General features: G+C 39.4%; 2 protein-coding genes across 2 annotated transcripts; both read left to right on the top strand.

Annotated features, from left to right (window-relative positions):
- The first annotated feature begins 2,590 nt into the window (after nt 1–2,590).
- On the top strand, nt 2,591–7,025 carry LOC119798219 (olfactory receptor 52N2-like). Its single transcript, XM_038307567.1, has 3 exons — nt 2,591–2,630; nt 2,776–2,836; nt 6,020–7,025. The coding sequence occupies exon 3, from the start codon at nt 6,060–6,062 to the stop codon at nt 7,023–7,025; it is 966 nt and encodes a 321-aa protein (XP_038163495.1). The 5' UTR covers nt 2,591–2,630; nt 2,776–2,836; nt 6,020–6,059.
- A 7,137-nt stretch (nt 7,026–14,162) lies between these two features.
- On the top strand, nt 14,163–18,455 carry or112-1 (odorant receptor, family A, subfamily 112, member 1). The gene is made up of 2 exons (XM_038307566.1): nt 14,163–14,206; nt 17,238–18,455. The coding sequence occupies exon 2, from the start codon at nt 17,251–17,253 to the stop codon at nt 18,244–18,246; it is 996 nt and encodes a 331-aa protein (XP_038163494.1). The 5' UTR covers nt 14,163–14,206; nt 17,238–17,250; the 3' UTR covers nt 18,247–18,455.
- The last annotated feature ends 8,719 nt before the right edge of the window (nt 18,456–27,174 follow it).

Here is a 27,174-nt window from a genome sequence, read left to right as displayed (position 1 = left end):
CAGTACTTGAACGGGTCGTAATGGAGAATAATCCCTTTCTCAGTGAGAAGCTCAAACTATCTCTTGGGGAAAGTGGATCCAAACCTCTTGTTTGAACCCCAGCTAGGTTTGAAGCTCAGTTGATCCTTCCAGGGAGTGAAGGTCCGAGAATTCCAGTTTACAGGATGACTTCTTGCCAAGAGGCAAAGACAAAAAACAAAGTTAAACTCAGGTTGACAAAAACTCAGCTTTACTCAGCAAAAACTCAGCTTGGCTAGAGTACCCTAAAATGGCAAACAATCTGCCCATGCATTTGTTACTTCAAAGCTGGACTATTGTAATTCTTTACAATCAGGAAGTCCACAAACTGTAATTTACAGCCTTTAGCTGATCTAAAATGCTGCAGCCAGAGTTCCGATGAAATATAAAAAGAGAAATCATATATTTTATATATATATATATATATATATATATATATATATATATAGAATCATATATTTAAAATCCTCCTTCTAGCATAAAAAGCCTTGAATGGACATGCTTAAAAGGCAGACACCCTGTTTACTTTTAAGGCAAGACTTGAAAGGCTTGATCCTTTTTCTACTTACAGTAGATCAGGTTATCCAGACTCACATCCTCTTCATGACACACTGGTCCAGCAGACGAGCTCCTTCAGCAGAAGACTCCTCCTACCCAGAGGCACCACAGAGCGCCACAGGAAATCATTCCTACCTGTGGCCAATCAATCTCTAAAACGCCTCCCTCAAGTGATTCAGACATTTATGCAGTATTTTTGCACGCCACGTATCACTTTACTTGGATTTATCACTTTACTTGGATTATCACTTTACTTGGATTTAGTTTTACATATGCATAGCTATATGTGTAGGCCTATATATTTTAATCGTTTTTATTTTTATTTTTATTATCTTGTGTAGTGGGATTTATATACATATATATATATATATATATATATATATATATATATATATATATATATATATATATATATATATATATATATATAACTGTAACTGGAGCGTGTAACAAAAGTTATTTCCCTCTGGGGTTATTAAAGTATTTCTGATTCTGATCTTTATAATTATGCTACTGTAGGGTTAGACTACTGGAGGATATGGTAAACCCCTTTTCATCGTTCTGCTTCATTTTATCTCCTTTCTCCCATTATGCAGTATTTGTTAGTTCAATCTCTAACTTTATGATCTCTCTGCCTTTATCATCATAGTATGTTCATCTGGTCTGTTCCTGCTTTGAGAGAGATATAAGCCATGCTCCTGCCTTCAACATCTTTGTTTATAAATGTTTGAGCTTGGCATGTTTTTTCAGTGTAGTGCTGTTTCTCTGACTGTGACTAACTGTATGTGCTCTCTTTCAACCTCTCACATGGTCGCTGGCTCTGAACTCATCTGCCTGGCAATTGTATCTCTGCTTCTTTCTTTATAGCCCCATTTACACTACCCTTGAAAAACCGATCCAGGCCGAGACCGGTCCGAGCTTGGATCGGTAACCAGGCCAAGCTCAGTTTTGAAGACCGTTCACACGTCACACTTATCTCGGTTATCTCGACGCCTCGACTCCTCGCCTCCTAGTGACGATGTGCGGTATTACTGCTAGGATTGAAGGAGGGACTCAAGCAGCTGGTGGCGGTAATGCACCAAACGCTGTTTGTCAACCGCCGTAAAACCCAAGAAGAAGAAGACGAAGGAGGAGGGAATCAAGCAAATCAAAATGGCGGCGCCCGTCACATTCAGAAAGTTATGCTTGATTATTATTGCTGTACTTCCGTGTTTGCGGTGGGTCAGGCGAAGACGGCAACCTTGCGCGGATGTACTTGAGAAAGTCGGCTTTTGGGAAGCCGACTTTCTGGAATGGAGTGTGAATCGGCATGTTCAGCCAGTCGGCGATGATGCGTTCTGCTCATGCGCTCTTGATATCAGAGAACCGAGCCAGGAAAAAACCGAGCCGAACCCACCTCGGGAACTGGTCTGCAGTTAGCGCGGTCCGGTTATGTTTATCTCGGTTCAGTTCAGGTTGTTTCCGTTCACACACGACAAGTTATCTCAGTTACTGAGCTCGGACCGGTCTCGGCTCAGTTTTTTAAGGGTAGTGTAAACGGGGTATATGTTTGCTTCTGTCTCCTTGAACCCCAGTCGGCCTCAGCAGATGGCCGCTCACACTGAGCCTGGTTCTGCTGGATGTTTCTTCCTGTTAAAAGGGAGTTTTCCTCTCCACTGTTGCTTCAAGCATGCTTGGTGTGAAAGATTGCCTTCGAGTCAATGAGTCAGTGTAGTCAATGTGAGCTCTTCAATGGATTACATAAACAAACCCAATATTTTTTAGTGTGTATCGAACGGTTTAAGTAGATGCAATTAAGCTATTGGGAAAAGTAGGAAATACGTTGGTTTTAAACTTTAAAAATGTAAAAGAAAAGGATATTAAGTTAGAGTTCCACTTATATATTTAAAAATATATATATTTCATTTGAAATCTTGCAGCAACAGGCTCTGATTTTTCTGTAGCCAATGGCAGGTTCTGACAGAAGATATAAGGGTGGAGATTTAGTTGGTATCTATCCAGAGCTGGAGAAGACATCTTCAGTCTGCAGACATGCAGTAAAATAACACCAACAGGTGATACATCTAATTTAATTCACACCGTTTAGTTTAACTATTCAGTTTTACTCCTTATTCAAAGATGTTTGTGGAACAACAGCAGCTGGGCTTGAATAAGATCTCAGATCTCTATATGTAATTGTTTTTTTTGTTTTTTTTGCAGGGTTTTTGTTGATATGATGTAAGACTGCGAAGGACCTACAGCTTCCTAAGCTCTTACTGAGGTCTGTCTGATGTTTAAACTTATCTCATTCTACAGGTTCATAACATGTTTAAACTGAGTTTTTGTTTCTCATGAGTCCGACTTTTGAAGGCATAGATACTGAATTTAATGTCACAATGTTTTTTTTCTGCAAGGGATTTTAGACATGAGGCAACTTTAAACACCTCACTCAATATTTATATGATTTTTTTTTTAGATTTTAAAGATGACATGATTTCTCTGAGACTACCTGTGGATTCATTTAAAATTTTAACTTTTTAAGGACCAGTTTTATTTTTATTCCATATCCTCCATTTTGTCTTCAAACTTTAATTGCTGCTCTCTCACAGGTCACAGTTTCCTCCTTCAGAGTGTAAACAGCAGTGAAATAATATAAAATCAACACCAAGGTTTAAATAAAATTATTTGCATGAATAAATCTAATCAGAGAATTATGTTTGCTGAATTCATTATCAAATCTTTTAGATTTCAGATTTCCTTTTTATTTCCTGTACTGTGGTTCAGAGTGTTCAAAGTGAGAGAGTGGTTCATTATGATAACTTCACACAAAGAAAAACAGAACATGGGCAGAATATAATTGACTAATTGCTAGCTTTAAAAATATAAACTGATCTTTCTATTATGCCTTATATTTTTTCATAGGAATTAATTTCGGCATCTGTTTAGTTGTGTATTCAACAACTGCAGCTTTAATGAATCTGCAAGCAAAATCTTGAAGCTTTGTTATGAGCTACTTACTCTGCATTTCTGTTTCAACAAAGTTATTGTTTTGATTTTTAGGCATATCTAATAAGTGTTTACAACCAAGTTTATCTGATAAGTTGTAAAGACTAAAACCTTGACAAAAGACAGGGAATAAAATGATAGTTATTTAGAGCTTAAGTGCTGTAATCTCCAACTCAAGTGTTCTTCTGGGCTAAACCCTTCAGAACTCCAAATACACCGCATTGCCTCAGTAAACTGCAACCGAAGAACTACCAGAAGTATTTTGTCCTTAAGAAATGACTACCTGCAGTATATTGGGAGAATGACCTACAGTGGGCTAAAGCTTAGATATTAGCAGAACCTGGAGCTCCAGTTCTGTCTGTAAGGTTTATCAACTGAAATGTTTATTGTAAATGTGCATCAGTATTAAGTCTTTCTTCTTCATAAGCAGATTACTGGAAAGCAGTAGGGGCAGAAGATCTAGCAGAAGCATTTCAACCTTATAGTGAAACCTGTTTTTAAGTCAAAACTGGCAGCCATGGAACATGTAGATGGTTAGCATTGGCAGGTTTAATGACCCTGTGGTCGTCTTTGTGAGGATTAGGTCACTAAACTATTTTATTTCAATCAGAATTTATTGAAAACTCTGTTTATTAAGGTCCATACAACATCCCAGGAGGAAGTCATTTATGTCTTGAATAGTAAATAACCTGAAGCAAAATGACAATGAGTCTTAACAAGTAGAGTTTGTGGATTAGGTGTATGAGTTTTCTTTAGAGACCAGAGGGCTAATTTAGCCTCTGCTGTGTTAATCTCTGTCCTTGTAGGCCAGATGAATACATTATTTCAGGTAGTTAGCTGAGATATGAGGTTCAGATTCTACATCAGAGTCATCACTTGTTAATCTGAGTCTGACCTCGATTTCAGTTTCTGGGCAAATCTCAGGCCGAAATTCAAGCTTTCAACACCTTCTGAGTTAAACTTTTTTTTACACCTTTGCAGAACTATTAAAAAAATCACTTTTTGGTCCAAACACGAGATGACAGAGGTTGTACGTGGATCATAATCACTTATGACATTTTCATGAAGACATTCTTCTTACTATGACTATCTACTTTAGGGCCCGCATGACGGGGTTGTTACCAATTCTACCTTTTGAGGACCTTGTCAATTTGTATTAGATCTGTGTAGTAAAAGCAAAAGGTCAAAGTCATTCTCTGCAGCAAAGGATGCTACTCTATATAAACAGCTTAACAGTAGCAGAGCCTGCAGAGTGTTACTGGGCTTCGCACCAACCTCTAGAATGGTCTGAATGTCACAAGGTTGGTATGGAGACACCGCTGTAACTTTAAGGATAGGTCAAAAGCAGATCTTTTGGACCGCTTCTGATTACGGACTTAAACTGCCGTAGAATGTTTAGGTCTATCTGAGGGCATCTCTGCAAAGGTGGAGGGGGGAATCATCCAGCCAAGAGTCAAATCTCACATTTAGGAAAAGCAATTAAGTCTTGTTTATCTCATTCTTAAACCACTCACCAGAAATTCTTGCATTTTGTCCAACTGTCCCTGCTTGCTTTAATTTTTCCTATAGGTAAATTATTTAGAGACAGAATGTACAGTATGAGGCAGCTTCCCTATACAACTGGAAGAGAGGCTGGTTTCAATGACTGTAGACAATATCCTTTATGGTTTCTTAAAAGATCTCCTTTTTTACATGAATACATGGATTGTTTGTAAGACAACTCCTCCAAAAGGGCTCTGTGTCTCAGATTCAGAAAATCTTTATAATCAGCATATTTCCTGTTTAGGTTTAGAATAGGCTTGAAAAGCAAATGACTCTTAACAGGAGTTCAAGTATTTGAATTGTTACCTCTATCTATTCTCATTCAGAAAGGTTTGTTCTGAGAACTCTGAGGTGGCAAAGAAAGTATAGCATGTTTACAGCATTGATGAAGATCTAACGATGTTTAGTGGTAGTTTTTGTCTGATAGAATGTAGCATTTGTTTGCTGTGAGCAATAACCAACTGTTGGTAAAATTAACACCCCTTCCAAACAAGTGGAACAAGCTGTGACAAACTCCTAAAAACATTAAAGACATTCTAAGGAATGTGTTCCAACACAAAGGATGGATAGGAGGTAGCAGGTCCAGACCCAGACAATGGACCTGAGGTGGTGTTGGAGTTTTGCATAAACTTTGTTGCATTAGGAATAGTCAAGGATTCCCTCAACTAGGATGAACGTCCCACAAATCTTCAGAACTGTAGAAACTGTATGAATTTCATTGCCATGATCAAGACTTCTGCTCTAGGTATGGCATTCAGAAAGTAACTTGATGCTTGCTAAGGCTGGAGGTTGGAGTGGATGGATGGATGGATGGATGGATGGATGGATGGATGGATGGATGGATGGATGGATGGATGGATGGATGGATGGATGCTAAAAAATGAATATTGATCTGAGTGTGCTGTTTGTGTTTCAGACTGAGCCTGAAACTCTAGACCAGGAGGGTCTGGTAGAAGATGAGGATGGAACCACTGACGGAAAACATCTCCTCACACAAATACTTTATATTCAGTGGCTTCAGTGAGCTTGGAACACTAAAATCCTTTGTTTCTATCCCCTTCTTGATCTTGTTAATTGTGTCCGTGTTTGCCAACTCACTGCTAATCTATGTGATCATTTCACAGAGAAGTCTCCATTCTCCAATGTACATTCTCATTGCCTGTATGGCATTATTTGATGTGAGCCTGCCATTGCTTCTAATCCCCAACCTGTTACTGAATGTCTTGTTTGACTGGACGAAAATCTCTCTGAGCGGCTGCCTCGCTCAGATGTTTTTCGTTCACTTCGTAGGAACTTGTCAGTCAACACTGCTGTTCTGGATGGCATTGGACCGATATTTTGCCATCTGCACCCCGCTGTACTACCATGTCCAGCTGTCTTTGCCCAGATTTCTTAAGTTTGTTATCCCCCTTCTGATCAGGAATATCATCATGATCATGGTGGTGGTGGTTCTGGCAGGAAAACTGTCCTATTGCTTCAATAATGTGATAAACCACTGCATTTGTGAACACATGGCTTTGGTTGAGCTGGCCTGTGGAAGCACCACTATCAATAGTCTGGTTGGGCTGCTCACAGTGTTCCTGGTCACTGTGTATGATTTCCTCTGTATCACTACTTCATACATTATCATATTTGTCTCTGTGCTGCACTCAAGAACAACCAGTGCTAAAGCTTTGCATACCTGCATCACTCACATCATCGTCTTGGTCATAAGTTTGACTCTTGTACTCACAGCTTTCTTGTCATATAGGATCAGAAACAGTCTCCCAGCTTCTGGCCGACTTTTTGTTAGCATCATGTACCTGTTCCTTCCAAGCTGTTTTAACCCAATTATCTATGGCATCAGAACCACTGAGATCCGACAACATATCTTAGGCATGTTGTTGTCTTGCTTTCCAAAAGAACAGAATAGAATAGAATAGAATAGAATAATACAATTGTACCACAGTGGGGAAATTCATGTGTGTTAGTGGCAACGCAAAACTCTGCAAGGCTTAGAAACAAAAAAATCATGCAGTTATCAAAAAATGAGCTGTTCCGGGCCCAGTGGGTCACCACCTGGGCCAACCAACCACCCTGGATAAATGGAGAGGTTCGGAAATCGCTAAAAGCATGGCACTCAGCTTTCAAGTCTGGTGATAAAGAGGCACTAAGAACAGCGTGTGCCAACTTAAATCGTGCCATCAGATCAGCAAAGCCGAACCACAGCCAGAATATTCAGGATCTATTCCATGACAACAGCAACACCAGGATGTAAAAAGGCATTCGGATGATAACGGACTACAACACCACCACCCCCGGTAGATGTAGCAAACACTGACTTCCTAAATTAACTGACCAATTTCTTTGGAAGGTTTGAGGCACTAAACAGCAGCCCAGTAGTCTCTCTCATGTCATCAGTCTAAGCACAGGCTTCCCTCAGGGCTGCGTCCTGAGCCCCCTGCTGTTCACCCTGATGACACATGGTTCACCACCAATAGCGTGATGAAGTTTGCAGACGACACCACGGTGCTGGGCCTCATCAGAGGCGACAACGACCTGGACTACAGAGAGGATGTGGAGCAGCTGGTTGAAAGGTGCGAAGATAACAGCCTGATCCTGAATGTGGAGAAGACAAAGGAGATCATCTTGGACTTCAGGAAGAACCGGCCTAACCACACTCCACTGCTCATCAACAGCTCAGCTGTAGAGGTGGTCAGCAGCACCAAATTCCTGGGGGTTCACATCACCGGGACAGTAAACACCACCTCACTGGTCAAAAAGGCACAGAAGCCATTCCCATCCTGCAACAACTCCACTGGCTCCCCATCAAACAAAGAATCATCTTCAAACTCCTCCTAACTACATTCAAGGCCCTCCACAGCTTGGCTCCATCTTACATCTCAGATCTCCTTCACGTTAAAACTCCCACCCGCTCCCTAAGATCCTCCCACTCCTTCCAGCTCTCCGTTCCCTCGGCCCGTCTGGTCACAATGGGGAACCGGGCATTTAGTCGCTCTGCTCCCCACCTCTGGAACTCCCTCCCTCCGGATCTCCGTACTCTGGACTCCTTCCCTCTTTTCAAATCCAGACTCAAAACTTTCCTGTTCAGACAGTCCTATCCCATCTAGTTCCTACGCATCACTTCAATATTGTTCTCTTCCTTTTCTTCCTTTGGTTTTATTTTACTTCCTGCTGTTTTGTTTTCTGTGGCATCTTATGCTTGTACTTTTTAGCTCCCTGTTTTTAATGTTTTTATCTGCCTGTACAGTGTCCTTGGGTGTTGTGATAAGGCGCTTTCAAATAAAATGTATTATTATTATTATTAGAAGCGCATGTACTTCTTGTGGAGAATGAGGAGAGCCCACCTGCCCCCACCCATCCTCACCACCTTCTACAGTACAAAAGCACCATAGAGAGCATTCTGACCAGTCTCACTGTGTGGTGTGGAGACTGCAGCACCTGAGACTGGAAGAAGGTGAGGAGAGTGGTGAGAACAGCGGAGAAGATCATCATAGCTCCTCCTCCCTCCATTAAAGACAATTCATCCCAGCGCTGCGTGTCTTGAGCCCGTAACATCAAAAATGACCGCTCACCCCCCCACCATGGACTGTTCTCCCTGCTGCCCTCTTAACAGAGGGCAGCAGGTTAAGGTCCATGGGAGATCGGGCCTTCGCTGTCGCTGCCCCCCGTCTCTGGAACTCTCTCCCAGATCATCTGAGAGCTCCACAACCATTGAATGATTTTAAAAGAGGCTTGAAGACTTTTTTATTTAAGCAAGCCTATTCTGCCTCCACATGATTTTTATGTTGTTTATTTTTATCTTTGATTTTATTGACCACATGATTTTTATGTTGTTTATTTTTATCTTTGATTTTATTGACCACATGATTTTTATGGTTGATTTTTATCTTTGATTTTATTTGCACTGTGTAGCACTTTGAGATTTTTCTTAATGAAAAGTGCGGTACAAAATTGGATTTATTATTATTATTATTATTATTAAGAGACTTCGAAGCATCCGATGCAGGTCCAGCAGTTTCCTCCCCATTGCCATTAGACTGCTGAATGTTTTGTAAAATGGGTTATTGTATTTTATTTTATTATATTTATTATATTTTATCATTATATAGGCTATATAAATATATATATATATATATATATATATAACAAAAAACAAAAACAAAAAAATGAAAATGTTAGAACTGTAAATTTACAGTCATATTGCTGTTTTTATATATCTTTTTACTATTTTTCAAGGCCTCACTTTAAAAAAATGAAATTGTCCATAGAGCTGTTCTAAACGAAATTTCTTTTTGTTTTACACTTGTGTAAACAAAATGACAAATAAATCTGTCTAAGTCTAAGTGTAGCACCGACTAGTCGCCTCAACAATAAAGGCCTGGCACATGGTCTACTCAGACTCAGTGTCCCCCACCTCCCTCAGAACGTGTTCAAAACTCCGCCAGAGGTGGCAGTTAAAGGAATAGTACACCCAAAACATGATTAGCCTTCATTTTCTACTCACCCCCATGCTGAACAACACTCTGGAGTACTTTTTTGATATCTCAAATGCATCTGGAGATCTGGGAGGCTTCTTGCTGTCTACTGACATTCAAATAATGGAAGTCTATGGCGCCCGAGGCAGAAAGGTCCATAAAAGTCCACAAAAAACGTTTCAATATTCCTCCATACTGTTCGTCCAATGTATTCCAAGTTTCCTGAGTGGGTAGCATCCAGAATTTACTCGAAACGAAGTCATTTAGAATGTTTTTAGAGCATACTGTTTATGCTGTGTATAGGATTTCCTGAAAGCGCGCACATGCGCGTTCACGACGCTACGGAAGCCGGCAGACCAAACCAGCGCATTCAGCTCGGCAAAGTACTCATGCTCTTCCTCAACACTGAAGTCCTCAGACATTTTTCTTTCGTTGTTTCTTTATTTGCACAGGTAAACAGCACATTTCTTCTTCTACGCTTGCATTATTGGCAGAGCAGACGCTGAATGCGCACTTTCATCTGGCTTGGTGTGCCGGCTTCCGTAGCGTCGTGAACGCGCATGTGCGCGCTTTCAGGAAATCCTATACACTACTGTTTATGCTCTAAAAACATTCTAAATGACTTCGTTTCGAGTAAATTCTGGATGCTACCCACTCAGGACACTTGGAATACATTGGACGAGCAGTATGGAGGAATATTGACACGTTTTTTGTGGACTTTTATGGACCTTTCTGTCTCAGGCACCATGGACCTCCATTATTTGAATGTCAGCAGACAGCAAGAAGCCTCCCAGATCTCCAGATGCATTTGAGATATCAAAAAAGTACTCCAGAGTGTTGTTCAGCATGGGGGTGAGTAGAAAATGAAGGCTAATCATGTTTTGGGTGTACTATTCCTTTAAATTTCCTTCTCACGGGGGACTGCTAGACGTTCCCAGCAAACCCTCATAATACCTTTCGGCCTACTAGGGTACCCAGCATCCTCCCCCACCATCGGAGCCAACTCACCACCAGATAGTGGTCGGTGGAGAGCCCCACCTCTGTCTTCGACCGAGTGTCCAAGACATGTGGCCGCAGGTCAGATGAAAGAGCACATATGGACAACCTTAAGCTTGAACATGGTGTTCGTTATGGACAATATATGACGAGCACAGAAGTCCAACAACATAACACCACTCAAATTCAGGTCAGGTGGGCCATTCCTTCCAACCACGCCTCCCCAGGTCTCACCGTTATTTCCCACATGAGCGTTGAGGTGAACGCTCATGTGGGGTGAACCCCAACGTACAGGCACCAAGCTGAGGGGCAACAAGTATGCCCACTCCTGCTCGGCACCTCTCACCAGGGGCGACTCCAGAGTGGAAGAATGTCCACCTCATCTCAAGGAGACTGGCTCCAGAGCCAGAGCCATGCGTTGAGGTAAGTCCAACTATCTCTAGTCGGAACCTTTCAACCTCGCTCACTAACTCAGGCTCCTTCCCCACCAGAGAGGTGACATTCCATAAAAAACACTGCCGCAGATTTATATTAAAGCCCCACATGAATCTGTGCAGCATCTGAAACCAGAACAGATAGAGAACATTTATCAGCCTATAATAAAAACATGAGAACAACATTTAAAGAAAAGAAAAACAGCAATCAAGGCAATGGGATGGTTTATATGCTGAATGAGGCAGTGAGAGGTGATTCTCAGAGAGAGATCTGTAAAGTTTGTCAGTTTTTTTTCCATAAAGAGTGGAGAATGATGATCTTTGCTTACCTGCTCTATCTGCTCTTCACTTTTTCATTTTTTGATGAGGCTCAAAGAGTACACCATTTTTTAATAACTTATCTGTTTTTTTCATCCTGAAGTTCTTTTTTTTAGGACAGTTATAAGCAGCACTTTCTGTCCCTCATTTATTAAAAAGGATCAGTACTAGGTATAGCTAAAGTATTCTTTTTTTTCTGTTTCATTGATGCTTGAGTCTGTCGCCCTTGCTCTATAAACGATGTACGACTCAAAAACTGAATGTTTTCCTTAACAAGTTCCATCCCCAGACTCCCGGGTGAAAGTTATGGGCACTGACCAATCAGCCAAAGGGATTTCCCCTTGACCAAGTAGCCAAGATGCATTAGCAGTCAGTGACAGGATCCATCCTATCACATGCTTATTGCATTCAAGGGAAAAATCGGTTATCTAAAATGTCTATTTCTAATTTAGAATAAAGTATTAGTTAACCAAATAGTGTTTTATTTAATTCAATTCAATTCAGTTTATTTATATAGCACTAATTCTCAACATATTTCATCTCACTTTACAGTTCACCAGATCATCCATCAAATTGATTCAAAGTTTTCTATTTAAGGAAAACCAGTTCATTGCATCGACTCATTGACTCAAAGGCAATCCCTCATGCTGAGCATGCTTGTAGCAACAGTGGAGATGAAAAACTCCCCTTTAACAGGAAGAAACCTGCGGCAGAACCAGGCTCAGTGTGAGCGGCCATCTGCCGAGGCCGACTGGGGTTCAAGGAGACAGAAGCAGACATACAGAATGGAACAGAGATTAAAAAGGCAACTGTAAAAGGCGGCCCCGTCCAGGAAACACACAGCCAGTCAGCCAGTCACAGTCAGAGAAACAGGACTACACTGAAAATCAGGCCGATCTCCAACATCTATTCAATTCAATTCAATTTCAATTTAGTTTATTTATCTAGCGCCAAATTCACAACACATGTCATCTCAAGGCACTTTACAGTTCAACCAGATCATACAGTCAAATTGATTCAAAGTTTCCATCTAAGGAAAACCAGTTGATTACATCGACTCATTGACTCAGATGCAATCCCTCACACTAAGCATGCTTGTAGCGACAGTGGAGAGGAAAAACTCCCTTTTAACAGGAAGAAACCTCCAGCAGAACCAGGCTCAGTGTGAGCGGCCATCTGCCGAGGCCGACTGGGGTTCAAGGAGACAGAAGCAGAGATACAAAAAGCAGCTGTAAAAGGCGGCCCCGTCCAGGAAACACACAGCCAGGCAGACGAGCTCCAAGGCAGCTCCAATGCCAGAGGACGAAGAGAGCACATCCACTTAGTCACGGTCAGAGAAACAGGACCACACTGGAAAACAGGCCGATCTCCAACATCTATAACCAAAGGTGTTGATGGCAGCAGTACAGCTTATATTTTTCTCGAGGATGGTGTCACAGCCAAAGAAGAACAGACGAGGTGAAGCTGCTATGAGAAAAAGCAGAGAGCAGAATGTTAAAGATTGAACTAACAGATTCTGCAGAGTGGGAGAATAGAGATAGAATGGAGCAGAATGATGAAAAAGGGGTCCCTATATCCTCCAGTAGTCTGAGCCTATAGATTTAGGCTTATATATTTACCTTGAACTTGCTTTATGGATTGGTTTGAATGAATATTAGCTTAAAATCTAATATGATCTCATAAACTCTTTTAGATACAGTTTGTTTCTTAAACCTAAAATCCAGACTGAACTGTTATATTATCATTTATTTATTAGGATTTTCAAACATTTTATGTGGCCTTTTTCCTATTTGTACATAATTTTGTCAAGAGTTTTAACTGAAGCATATTCGACCAGGAGTTGAATGTTTTTGTCCATACATTTAGAATGGAGGTTGTCGTAAAAATGATTTCATATGAGTGCAATCTTAACTGTTTTGAGCTCAAATCATATTTTCATTTGTTGTCTTAATGTACAGGCAGTTGGGTGTGTGTTCACAGAACAACGTATTAATGTCTGAAAGTTCTATGAATAAATGACATAAAGTAATAATAGTATTTAATTGCATGATATTACTTGAGCCCTGATCTAGACCATCTTCTAAACTTCACAGTGTTATGAACAATTTCTTTGCCGCAGTCTAAGGAGCTGCAAATCAAGTCCACACAAAGTCCTTGTCCAGCTGGTCCTTTTCTATTTTTTATTTACTATTTGGGTTCCCCCCCCCCCCCTTTTTAGAGTCATAACCTCCTAACTGCTGTAGAGCTGCTTTCCTCTTCTTTCCTCCTCATACGATCTAGTCACTGCTCAGTGAGTGAGGAACACCGATCCAGGATGTTTTGTAAGAATCTGTTCTGCTTCTTGATAATTGAGTTAGTGTGCAGGGATCATTAGAGCTGCAGCTCAGGGACTCCAAGTCTGACAGAAAAGACTAACTAAGCAGAGGTGATAACGAACACCAAAGCCATCCTTGGAGGATACTGAACTCTGCTGCTCTGACCTCTGAGCCAATTAACTTCAACCAAACATGACCGCTGGAGGAGAAAAGATTTTAGATGAAATTATGGAAACTAAAAAAGTGGAACGTTTCCAACAGATGTGAGCATGAACCATCTGACCTCACTGATCATCTGATTGATGGAGGAAAAGGTTTTTCTGCACTGTGACTATTGATTTATTTAGTCCTCTTTGATATATAAGAAATGTATCTGCTGGAAATCTCTCTATGGGTTTAACCTCAGGATGTAATGCTGTATCTGAGAATAGATTTAAACTGCCAGGAGCCAATGACTGCATTGCTGCCTCCAGGATCAGCTGTCCTTTGGGACCTCTGGACATTATAAGACAAGCTGAGAGGAGAAGCGGCATGACCCAACGATGAGACACTGAAGCAGCAGGTAGGAGCCTAACTCTGATTTTGGTTCTTTAAGCACTGCTGCTCTATGAATGTTTTCTTATCACTGGAAAAATGACCTAGAAGTAAGTAAAAAGTTCTTGAATTAAGTGTATTTACCCTTAATTTGAGTAGGTAAATGAGAATGGAATTTGTATTTTTACTCTTAAAATTAGATATTAGTTAAAAGGCACTGGAAATAAGACAATGCAATTGTGTTTTCTTATTTTAAGTGTAAATAGTCTTGTTCCATTGGCTAAATGTCTCTTTTACCTCCTCAATTCAAGAACAAATTCACTTATTTTAGGAAAAAATGACTTATCTAGATTTTTTCCAGTGTAGCCATCACCATTTAGTTAGTGACTGCATATGCTAAACACTTTAGTTACTCCATGTTTATCCTAGCGTTTAATGTCATGTGAAACTTGAAGTCCAACTGAGCAAACACTTGAAATGTATTTAAAGGAATCATCCAGCTCCTGCAGACCCAGTAGAAGTGTGTGGTTGTTAAATTATTTGTCCACTGGTTGTTTTTCTCTCATAACTTCTATTTTTTATGGATTCAGATTGTATTCAGACTCATGCAATTCTTGAGGATTTTAATCTTATCCTACTTAAACTCTTCAGTTGGTTTCTACATACTTGTAACTATTTGCTGATGAGGATTTTTTTAAATAAAGAGATATATGAACGAAATTTGAAGTCAATCTTACTGCATAAGTTTTTTCTTGATTTTACAGCTATGATTTCTATTAAATGTTGGAGTTTGATAAATTCTTTGATAGTTTTGTGATGATTGTGGTTATTTTTTTCAGTCCTCGGTTTGGATCCTTTGTGCAGCCTTTTAATGTTAAAGATGTTCTGCAAACTGGTCCAAAATACATACAAAATGGATCAAACATACTGATCAGTTCATAATGAAAGAAATTGCAGATAATGAGATAATGTCAGAATAAGACAAGGGGGATCTGGGTCCAAATTTTTGGCGATGATATGTTGATGTAAAAATCTGATTTTTAGCAAAGACTGGTCTATTCAGAGAGTTTGGCAATATAACATCACTGGTCTAAGAGTGAATAAAAACAAAGAAAGATGGATTTTGGCATCAGAATAATATGAGGAGAAAACTTTTTTCTTTTCTTTTAAAATGTGTCTAAAAATAATATTTTTGTGGGTATTTAGATTAAAGTTAAGCAAAAGGAAATACATTTCAATCTGGAAAGACTCATAAGGGAGACAAACAACAATCAAAGTTTGATTGAAATCAGAAATATAGCCGTAGGAATTCAGGCCTTGCTGAAAGAATCAAGCACAGAGATATTATGATGTTATAATAGAGCAGATCAAGAGATAGAGTATCTCCCCCCCCACCACACCGGTGCTGGAATGGAGGCTGAAGGAAGAAGAGAGTCAGAGGGAAAATTAGGATGATTTTGGAGATAGGTGCAGGATAGTTACAGTTTTATAAAGCAGGAAAATCATTGGACACTCTTTTTAAAGCTGAGTCTTGAATGATGTTGGTCAAGGCAGAGGCCTGCAGAGGGCTGATGATACTGATTGGCTTGCAACAGCAGAGAGGGGCTGAATGAGAGTTAGGGTTGGATTCATTTTCAAATTTGAATTTTTGGTTAAGCCTTATAAGGAAATTATTTACCTTTATTTACCTTTAAAGAGAAAGCCAAATGCTTAGATCATTTACATTTGGGAGAAGAATATGTTTTAAAAAAAATCTAAGTTCTTATATCCTTTTTAAATATTTTTAACAAGAACCTTTTTGTGTAATTTAAGGAGTCAGTGTTCCACCTTTCATAAAAAAAAAAAATCATGAATTAAATTCAGTATGTTTCAAAGCCCAGAGAAATCCAGAGAAATTGCTGAATCTAACTTGCCTTTTTTATCATTTGGCTTTAAATAAAAAGGTGATCCTGTACTGGAAAAAATAAAACCATTTTACCTTTTCTCTGTTACATGGAGGAGAAGCTGTTCTTATGCCCGATCTTTCTGCAGCACCTGTTGATTGATCCAAATTAGAACGTTGGTGTAATGGAGAGGCAAAGCTTTGACAAATTTAAAAAATAAAGCTCCCCTCATGTTTTTGTATAGTTTTTGTAATCTTGTTTAATTTGACCAATTTTATTTTCAGCAGAGACAGCGTTGCTGGCAGTGTGAAAACTGAACTGCCAGGATGACTAGAAACCAGCAGAAGTGAGAAACATTTAATGTTCTCTTTTTTATTTAAATGCAAACAGGAAACTCAGGAAATGCTCAATTTTCTTTTCACTTTCTACTTTGGTGTCACCCTCTTTTTACCCATTATTCAATTATTTGTGTTTCAGTTGGTCTTTTTCAGCCAAGGATCTAAAGACAAAATATCAATGAATTAATTAAAGCAAATGTGATAAACATACAAATATATATCAAAAACACATTTCTAATTTCTCATGTTTCACAACAAATTATTATTTCTGTAGCTTAGAATGCTTTTGTCTCTTTATTTTTACTGAACTTTCAGAAAAAATAAGCTTGTCTCAGTTGAAAATCTAATTATCCAGATTTAATGTCACCTTCATACAGTAGCTTTAAAATTTTAATAGATTTAATTAACCCCATTGAGCCTCACGTGTTTCAGAGAGCAGCAGCCGCAACTGAGCTGAATCAGTGTACCACCAGAGGGGTTTAAGCTGTTTAAAACATAAAAAAAAGCTCTGTGGGGAGCCTAAGGATATATTCATGAAATGTCACAGGAAAAAAATAGGCAAACCATCAGAGGGGAGAAAAATACACATATGCATTTACTTTGCAAATGAGCAAATGTAGCCATATTTAGTATAAAGCCAAGTACAGGGCTGCAGTAGGGTGTCGCTAATATCATTAATAGTAGTAAGCAGTAGGATGTAAATGAACCATCCTAGCTGGTGGTTTGACAGGAATGTCTAAAAAAAAATGTTATGAGGAACTCAACAGAACAAAGGATGCTGAGTTAAAGTCTGGTTCCCATTGAGATACTTATCTGTCCATCCTGTGCTTATTTCCAGGTGAGATAGCGCCATGATTGAAACTCCATTAATCAGAAACCGATCCCACACCAGCCTTCAGTTCAGATGTTTTCCTGAGCTAAGAGAGTACCACTGGATCCTGGCACTTCTGTCCTCTCTTTGCTTCCTGTCTGTGCTGCTAGGAAACTCAGTGCTGGTGTATGTTATCCGCAGGGTGCAGCATCTATACAGCCCCATGTACTTCCTCATCTGCATGCTGTGCGTTGTAGACATTCTAGTGGTCACCACCATCCTCCCCAACATGCTTTTCACCCTGCTCTTCAACTGGAACCACATTTCGCTGGTTGGCTGCCTAATCCAGATGTTCTTCACGCACTTCCTCTCCTCCCTGGAGTCCACTCTGCTGCTGGCTATGGCGCTGGACCGCTATGTGGCCATCTGCAAGCCGTTGCGCTACACAGACATCATGAATTTGTCCATGTTCCTAAAGATGCTTTTCTTCACTCTCTTGCGCAGCCTCTCCATCATGTCAACATTAGTGGTTCTTGCCAGTTCTCTTTGGTTCTGCAGCTCCAACTCCATTCAGCACTGTTACTGTGACCACATGGCGCTGGTCAGCCTGGCATGTGGCAGTACAGAAAAGAACAATGCAGCTGGATTGGCGGTGATCATCTGTTTCGTTGGTGTGGACATCCCTATTATCTTCTTCTCCTACATGAAGATCCTGAAGGTCGTGCTTCGCGCTGCAGCGGGTAGTGAGGCCCGTCTGAAGGCAATTCACACCTGCAGCACCCATCTGATCGTTATGATGTGTTTCTACCTGGTGGGCACCATCAGCTTCTTGTCCCACAACCTTAACCTTCCCTTAGAGACAGGCATCAATACCCTTATGGGTGTGATGTACATCCTGATCCCAGCAACGGTCAATCCCATCATCTATGGAGTACGCACCAAAGAGATCCTTCATGGTCTTCAGAGGCTGTTTAAACTCAGGGAAAAAAAGATCTTGACTTTAAAAATTTCCCCGTCTGGAAAAGGACAAGCGTGATGGACAGAGGAGTTAGGTCAAAAAAGTTATTGATAATAGAGTCTATCCCTTTAGATGCAATGAGATAAACCTCTGGCTTTAAGAGGTTTAACTTCAATAATTCACCTCTTACATTCCCAAAAGTGTTTGCTAATCTGCCTTTACATGCACATGAACTTGACTGACACACTTTCAACACAAAGGGACTATGATTTCATATCAAACTTTTCAACGATAATAGTTTTGGAAAAGTTTTAAAAAAGCCTTGGATTGTGTTTATGGAAATGTTTGACCATTTTTCCAAAAGCAAAAAATGTCTGGCTTACTGTCTTTATATTAATTTAACTCAGAGTTGTTGTGTTTTTTTTTTTATGTTGAGGTAACCTGGGCAATTTCTTTGTAATCAAAAATATTTATCCATGACCTCACTTGCACTAAAAACTGAGTTGAACTGAACTGAACTACTTGTGCACTGTTGCAGATGTATCCTGACCAGTCAGACATACTTGTATATGTGCAATGTATAAATCGCTCTTTCAGGACATGATAAAAAGAATTGTTTAAACTAGACTGTTATTACAAAAAGGCACTATTGCATACGGGCCGCTCTTATTTATACTGGAAAGTATTGAGCCTGACCAAACTGACTTATGCCCCTTGTACTGTAAATCAGTCTGGATGGTTCTGATTGAAGGTTGGTTTGGAAAAGGAGGGCAGCCTCCCTAAACTCTTCTAACAAAGATTGTGTCTCAGGTTGCTCCATCATTAGGGGTTTATTTCACTAAAACTAAGGGATTGAGCCCAACTCCATAACCCTCCATAACCTTACTCTTCACGCAGTGCAGTCAGGCAAGTACTGTTCACCTGGTAACTACTAATTTCAGACTTACTAGATTGCTAAATTGAGACACATGATTATTCACTCCAATGTGTGTATCCACTGTCCTGGAATCCTCAGGATGTGGGTTTTAATAGCCAAGCAAACGAGATTTAGAATCTGTGGCACATTATAAATCTGAGAATATTCCAATGGAAACAGTTTAGGGGAAGGAGGGACATTCAGCAGAAATCATGAATTAAATGGGTGAAACAGCACCTATTAACGTTTGGTTTTATTCAGGCACTGCAGACACCTTTAGAAAAAAGAACAACTTGTAACGCTTCTAGTGGGAAAAAATTATTCACCCATCTCCCTAGTTACATAAACAGAGATCAATGGATTTCACTCAGTCGGCACTTTATTTTTATATCTTTGTAGGGCGAACAGTCATCGTACAGCCCTTACTGCTCTGTATTCCGGCCTGTTCTACCTGAGCAGCATGTGTTCCCCCTTACTTACAACAATGGAAAGTAGACAGAGTCAAACAAATTACAGACACTTTGGTTAACAGAAACATTTTATGAATAAACCTTGAGAAAGAATCTGGCTTGTTTTGGGAAGAAGCTATGTCTGGTCAAGAACCACCCTCACACAGGGGAATTGCTTTCCTTTTAGGTGAAACAGACTGAGTGAATACTTTTAAAGTGAATAAATATGATAAATTAATATATCAAAAAAGAGATCTTCATTTTCCGACCACATGCTATTGCTGTTCCTCTTTCAGAGATGAAATGGTGCAGCTATGTGTGCAGTGTTGAAAAACACCGTCATGGTTTTTCCCCGCGTCCGTTAATTCGAGTGCAGGTAACATAACTGAGATGGAGTGTTATAAAAAAATCTGGAGAACAAAGCTTTGATTCGCCTTTGCAAAGGGAGACGAGCATGAGCAGCATGACCCCCCCTGCATTACCGGCTTTTTTTATTATCTTCATAGGGGAACATCTTACAGTTTCACACAGACAGTCCCACAGAATGATCATACTCCCTACTTCCTATCTCCATGTATGGAGTTTCTTCCTGCCTTTCTGCTTCTACCTTGTTATTCAGCTTTTTCTGTGTGTGTGTGTGCGAGCAAGGTCATTCTACCCTCTTATCTACAGATTTCATCCTCCCCTCTGCGGGCTTTGGCCTAACACCTGGGAATATTAAATTTGCTGCCCATCCTTAGATTATACATGGCATATACTTCTTTAATATGAACAATAAGTTTTGCTGCAGCTTTAACTTAGCTCTTTACTTCTTTTAGCTTAAAACATGTATAAATATCTTCAGCATCCTCCTTTGCTGCCATTAGGTTTTGCTCTGTCCCCAATAGCTCATGCTTTCATCACAGCATATGTGTAAACCAAAATACCGCAACGTGATTTGCCGTCCCATTTTGACTCAGTCCCATTGGGTGAAGCAGGATAGGGACACGATGGATTTTCATGTGTTTGTAAAATCACCAATCCTGTGAGATTTCAGCTTGCAGGCAGGGTTAGTGTTAGCGCCATGACATCCGGGAAACTGCATTTATCAACTCATTCAAAGTTGTTAATCTCTTGGTATGTTCCCAGCTGCCACAACCTTTTCAGTTAAAACACTAATTGGAGAAACATATTAACTTAACATGTTTATAGGATATATAACATGCATGCTTTGAGTCTTACCGTATTTTCACGACTATAAGGCGCACCTAAACGTCTTTTTTTCCCCTCAAAATGTGGGGTGCGCCCTATGGTGCGGTGCGCCCTATCTGCGGACGTTGTTGAGACCACCATGAGTATGTGAGAACCTTAAAGGGGGAAGTGTGGGCGTGGCTTGTGTATAAAAGAACAGGTATGTGCTTTATGCAGAACATTGTTGTCTTAACAACCCTGGAAATGGCAAAGAGACACGCCTATGAAGCCCAGTTTAAACTGAAGGCTATCAGCTACGCAGAGGAACATGGAAATCGAGCAGCTGCGAGAGAATTCAATATAAATGAATCGATGGTTCGCAAGTGGAGGAAGCTGGAAAACGAACTCCGACTGGTGAAGAAGACGCAGCACTGCAAAAAATCTGAATCTAGATAAGTCATTTTTTCTTAAAATAAGTGCATTTGTTCTTGGATTGAGGAGGTAAAAGAGACATTTTGCCAATGGAACAAGACAACTTACACTTAAAATAAGAAAACACAATTGCACTGTCTTATTTCAAGTGCATATTATCTAATTATCTTATTTTAAGAGTAAAATTACTCATTCCATTGGCAAACTTTCTCATTTACCTGCTCAAATTAAGGGTGAATACACTCAATTTAAGAAATTTTTTACTTATTTCTAGATCGTTGAGTTTCCGCGGACATAAGGCGAGGTGGCCCGAGTTGGAGGAAAGACTCGAGCGGTGGATCGTGGAGCAAAGAACGAGTGGGGCCAGCGTTTCAACGGTCACTGTTCGACTAAAAGCAGTAAAGCTGGCGGAAGAAATGAAAATTGAAAATTTTCAAGGAGGTCCATCGTGGTGCTTCCGTTTTATGAAACGGTGCAATTTTTCCATCCGGACCAGGACTACAGTTGCTCAGCGACGTCCGGCGGATTATGATGAAAAGCTGGCGAGCTTCCACTCTTTCTGCAGCAAACACATCGCTGACAAAGTCATCCAGCCAAGCCACATCACCAACATGGACGAGGTGCCGCTCACTTTCGACATCCCGGTGAAGAAGAAGGGGAAACTGGCATGTTGGATTTAGCGCAGCTGTTTAATTCAGAAACAGAGGATGAGGACTTTGAGGGGTTTGATTAATACTCTGTAATAAATACTTGAATAAAGCACAATCATACTCAGTTTTGCTCCCGCTCTATTTTTCTACCTGAAAACTTAATTCAACAGCAGCCTCTGGGCCGCGGCGCATCCGGGCTCACCTCCGCAGGTGTTTTTTCATCTAAATAATCTAAATCTTTTTAAGTGAGAAAGTCCACCTGAAAATTTAATCATTGCAGTCAGTTCATCCAGATTATTATCCTGCCTATGTTTTAAGTTAATTTATGCGTCAATAAACGAAGAAGAAGGGGAAACTGGCCTGTCGGATTTAGCGCAGCTGTTTAATTCAGAAACAGAGGATGAGGACTTTGAGGGGTTTGATTAATACTCTGTAATAAATACTTGAATAAAGCACAATCATACTCAGTTTTGCTCCAGTTCTATTTTTCTACCTGAAAACTTAATTCAACAGCAGCCTCTGGGCCGCGGCGCATCCGGGCTCACCTCCGCAGGTGTTTTTTCATCTAAATAATCTAAATCTTTTTAAGTGAGAAAGTCCACCTGAAAATTTAATAATTGCAGTCAGTTCATCCAGATTATTATCCTGCCTATGTTTTAAGTTAATTTATGCGTCAATAAACTGTATCAGAGGAGTAATCACAGCCCTGTGTCATCAGCGATGTGTCTCTCACGGCCGGTTCCAAGTTTGAATAATACTTTGTAATAAATACACCTTGCAGCTTTATTTGCTGTGATCAGTGGGAATAGAGTAGTTTTAATATGTTTTTAAGTGGGAAAATCCACCTGAGAGGACATGTACCTGTATATAAAAAATGCGCCCTATAGTCCGGTGCGCCTTATGTGTGTGTTAAATACAGAAATGGCACACATAACTGAGACTGCGCCTTTTAGTCCGGTGCGCCTTATGGTCGTGAAAATACGGTACATGAAAGCTGAGAGAACATGGAGAAAATGCACAGAAGGTACATGCAAAGGATGCAGAAAGATCCCAGGTAAAATTCCTTGACTTACTTGCTGGAAGGCAGAGTCAGAGAGTCAGAAAGGTGTTGAAATGTTTGTAAACTTCCAAATCTTATTTGAAACAGAAAAAATAGAAGTTGATATTCATTGTAAAATGTTTACCTTATAATGTTAGAAACTAAAAAAAAGCAAACATAAAACTTTTCCTTTTTTTTCTTTGCTTTATTTGAGTTTAAGATTTTACATTTTCAGATTTAAATCCATTTCTTTCTGTTTCGTTATTTATTTTTTTGTTTAAAATTCCTTTTTTGGTGTCAGCTTTTTTTTTTTTTATCTGTTTTTCACACTCAGATTTTGACCCCAGTCTCACAATGGTGGGCGGGTAAACGTGATTGACAGCTTTCAGCAGCGCAGGAAAGATGGCCCTTTCCATGTTGCATTCAGGTACTATGGGAGCTCCAACTACTTAGTAAACAAATTATCTGCAGCATTTATTTGCCTTTTTGGCAAATTACTATATATGAAAATAGAAAGCCATTGTATAAACCACAAACTTTCCCACAACCGCAAAGTAAATTTTGTGTCCATTCACAGAAAAATGAATGGCCGAGTGGTTTGAGCGGCACTGCTAATCAGGTAAGTTTCATCTTTTTTATAAACTACATTGTCACACTCATAAATAATGCAATGAAGATTAAAACTGATAAAGATGTTAACAAGGGAAATACGCTCCTGGCAATATTTTATTTGGTGAACCTTCCCAAAAACTCATTTCAGGACAGAAGCAGGCCATGAACAGGCAGAATGAAACACAGGTATAAGCGAGATGGTAAGTGGGACTGAAAATGGTCTGAGAATGAGTGAGGAGGTGAGCAAAAGTTTGTTTGCTTGTGGGAGAGAGAAGCTAGGGCGGGAGCTAATTGAAGGGAATCTTAAAAGATGATTGATTTCTGAGAAAGGGACATCTCATAGGTGGTTCAGGTGAAGCTGATAAGTCTCCCAGACTGAATTTTCGCTTAAGCTTCAGTACCAGAAAAATGCTTTAGGAAATATAGTACTTGGACATTACAGGATAAAAATCGATTGAAGAACAATTTTAACACTCTGAAAGTTAAAATCTCATCACACAGAAGTGTTATGTCAGTAGAACAGGCGCTTAATTTTAGATATTACACTTTCACTTTAAATTCAATAAAAAATAATATTATTGATTCCAAAGAGAAATAAAAAAAACTGCCAAAATTTTCTGTTCTGCGTGTAATTTTTCTTTAGAATTTGAAAGGGATGAAAAGGTTCAAGTCATGTTTATGAATGTTTATAGGCCTCTGAAGTCCAAAACAATTTTTAAGGTTTTTAATGAACTTTTTACCTGTGACATGTGTTGAACATGACTCCTTAATTCTTGTGACAGACTTAATGCACATGTTGAATACCCTGAAGACAGAGGTGTAAAAGAACTTTGTGATATACTTAAAATTGTTGGACGCCGGTGGTGGACCAAATACTCAACTACAGGTTTGATTGGTTTTTAGTCTATTTTGAATTTATAGCCCCCCCCCCCCCCCCTTAAAAAACTCCACCAGCTGCCACCATGTTTCAAAAGTGGCATGACAGATATTACTTTTTGCTTTCACTGTCACTCCAATTCTCTCTGCTGAGGTAGGCATTGTGATGCCATTATGATTAGGATGTATCCTAATTAGATAAACCCCAAATCTGACTAATTTTAAAAAGGACATCTACTCCCTCGGAGGATGAAGCTTCGATGCTTTTCTCTAAAGGTAGAAGACCAATCACCTGGCAAAGGAAGCTCAAGCATAGGATCTGGTACTTCTCAGTCATGATTTAGAATGTTGCACTTAAGTTTTGATCGGATAAAGCGTCACCTTTATTGCTCAGCTCGCTTTGACCCATTTAGCATTTTTTAAATTGGGAAATTTTAAACTAAGATCAGCTGTATTGAGTCTTTTTTTTTTTTTTTTTACCAAGATGTACCTTCTAAATGGTAAGATTTTTATCTGTAGCATCTATAGTAATAAACAAAAACTATTAAAGTTGTGATGGATTCACCAAGGCCAGTTCTTCATTTACTGTCCAAATGGTGCAATATTGGAGCAAAACTGATACAGATGAAGATCTTGATGGTCTATGTGTGATAAACCATGAATGAACAGATATACAAATAATAAGATGTTGAAGACGTTTCACTTCCTATCCAGGAACCTTTTTCAATTCAAAGTGTGGAAAAACCTTCCTGGAGGGGAAGTATAATGTCTTCAAACTTAAAAAAAAAAAATTCACCCACATATCTAAACTGCTGTAAGTTTAATGAGATACCGTATAGGATTCAACCAGCAGTTCCATCATGACTTTCAACATTAAAGAAAAGACATACACACACAGAGCTTCTAATATTATTTTTATTAAAGACTGTAGGGAATACACAAGTTTCCTCTGACAATATCAAAATAAAAGATAGCTGGAGCTAATGTATAAACAGAGCTATGATGTGTCTCTTCCTCATCTTCTTACATCCTAAAGACAGTTTAGTGTCTTTCGGTGTTGCAGACTCAAACACAACATCTGTTCACATGGAAAAACATCTGTTATCCTTCAGACAAGAAGATAAAAGTTTAGAAACCTCACCCGAACAGCTGATAATTACCACACCATCTTTAAAGGAGGGGAATAAAAAAAAAAACTGTTACCATATAACACTGATGCTGAGCAGTTCACAGATCATCATCTTCACAAGTTTTAAGAAACAAATGAGTTTTTTTCCAGGTCTTATTTTAATAAAACTGAGCCCACTAAGAGAAATCTACAGCTAATTCTAGGTACGTTCAGATTAAACTACACCTGAAGATGTGGACAATTATACAAGGGCAAAGTTGGGTTAAAAGCAGAGGAATACGTTGCAAAAATCTGCAATTTTTAGTTTCATCTTCTGCTACAGCTACTTTACAGAATACCACCAGATGGTGGCAATAGATGTCCAACTGTTTGCCAAAGCAGGCTGGAATAACAAGCTGTACAGTGCTGATAAAAATGAGCACCCACTTACAGATTTCCTCCTGTTTTATCATATTTAAAGGATTTCTATCATGAAACAAATGTGAGAGAAATGTAACCTGAGTAAACAAAGAAAGCACTTATAAAAGATGATTTCATTTCCTGAAAGGAAATAACCTATCTAAACATCACCGGCTGTATTAGAAAAAAATAATAATTACACACTTAATAAATTCCCTGGCTGTGTCTAAAAATGCAGCAAGGTCTGTCATCAGGTAATTCTGCTGTTAATGAGACATTAACATAAATGTGGAGGAAGTTTGACCCACTCTGCTTAGCTGAGATCATTTAACTTCAGTGCCGTTGCAGGATTTTCTAGCATTAGTGGCCTGTTTAAAGTCAAGGGTGACTTGGTCAATTATAGACTTATATATAATCTTCCTATCTTATTTAAGTGTGAGATCACCTATATCCATAATTAACTTTTCAGAAAGTTTCAATCAGGTTTCTGAGCTGATCAAAGCACTGAAACAGCTCTGGTAAACGTTACTAATGATATTCTCATATCCTCAGATAATGGACTTTTATCAGTACTTGTCCTGTTAGATCTCAGTGCTGCATTTGATAAAGTTGATTATAATATTCTTTTAGAAAGGTTAGATTTAGTTCTAATGAAAATAAAAAAAAAATGATCACATCTATCCAATCTTAGCTTCTCTTCATTGGCTTCTTGTTAGATCAATTTATAATTTAAAATCCTTGTTTTCACATATAAAGCCTTAAATGGCCAATCTCCATCTTATATCAGAGATATAACTGTTCCTTATATTCCTTACAGAGCATTTTTCTCTTAATCTGCAGGTTTACTAGTGCATCCTAAAATTTCTAAAAGTAGAATGGGAGACAGATCTTTTAGTTATCAGGCTCCTCTCCTGTGGAACCAACTACCAGTTTTAGCCCTGACCTATCTTTAAAGTTATGTTGCTATACGCTTAAACTACTGGAGGACATAGGGACCCCTTTTCACCATTTCGCTCAATTCTGTCTATGTTCTCCATTTCATGGTATCTGATAGTTCTCCTTTTCCTCATAATAGCTTCATCTGGTTTGTTCCTGTTTGGCTAGAACTCCATCCTGGAGAGAAAAATATCAGCTGTGCTGCTGCCATCAACACCTTTGTTTAAAGATGTTGGAGCCTAGCCTGTTTTTCTGTGTAGTCCTGTATCTCTTACTGTGACTAACTGTATGTGCATTCTTCATGCTCTAATATGGGACCTGGCTCGGGGCTTGTCTGCCTGACAGCATCTTTCCTGGAAAGGGTCGCCTATGAAGCTAGTTAGTTTTTGTATCTCTGA

This window comes from Cyprinodon tularosa, unplaced genomic scaffold (genome assembly GCF_016077235.1).
Source record: "Cyprinodon tularosa strain WSP-4 unplaced genomic scaffold, ASM1607723v1 ctg614, whole genome shotgun sequence".
NCBI classification, from domain to species: Eukaryota; Metazoa; Chordata; class Actinopteri; order Cyprinodontiformes; family Cyprinodontidae; genus Cyprinodon; species Cyprinodon tularosa.
This window is presented reverse-complemented; position numbering and strand designations above follow the sequence as displayed.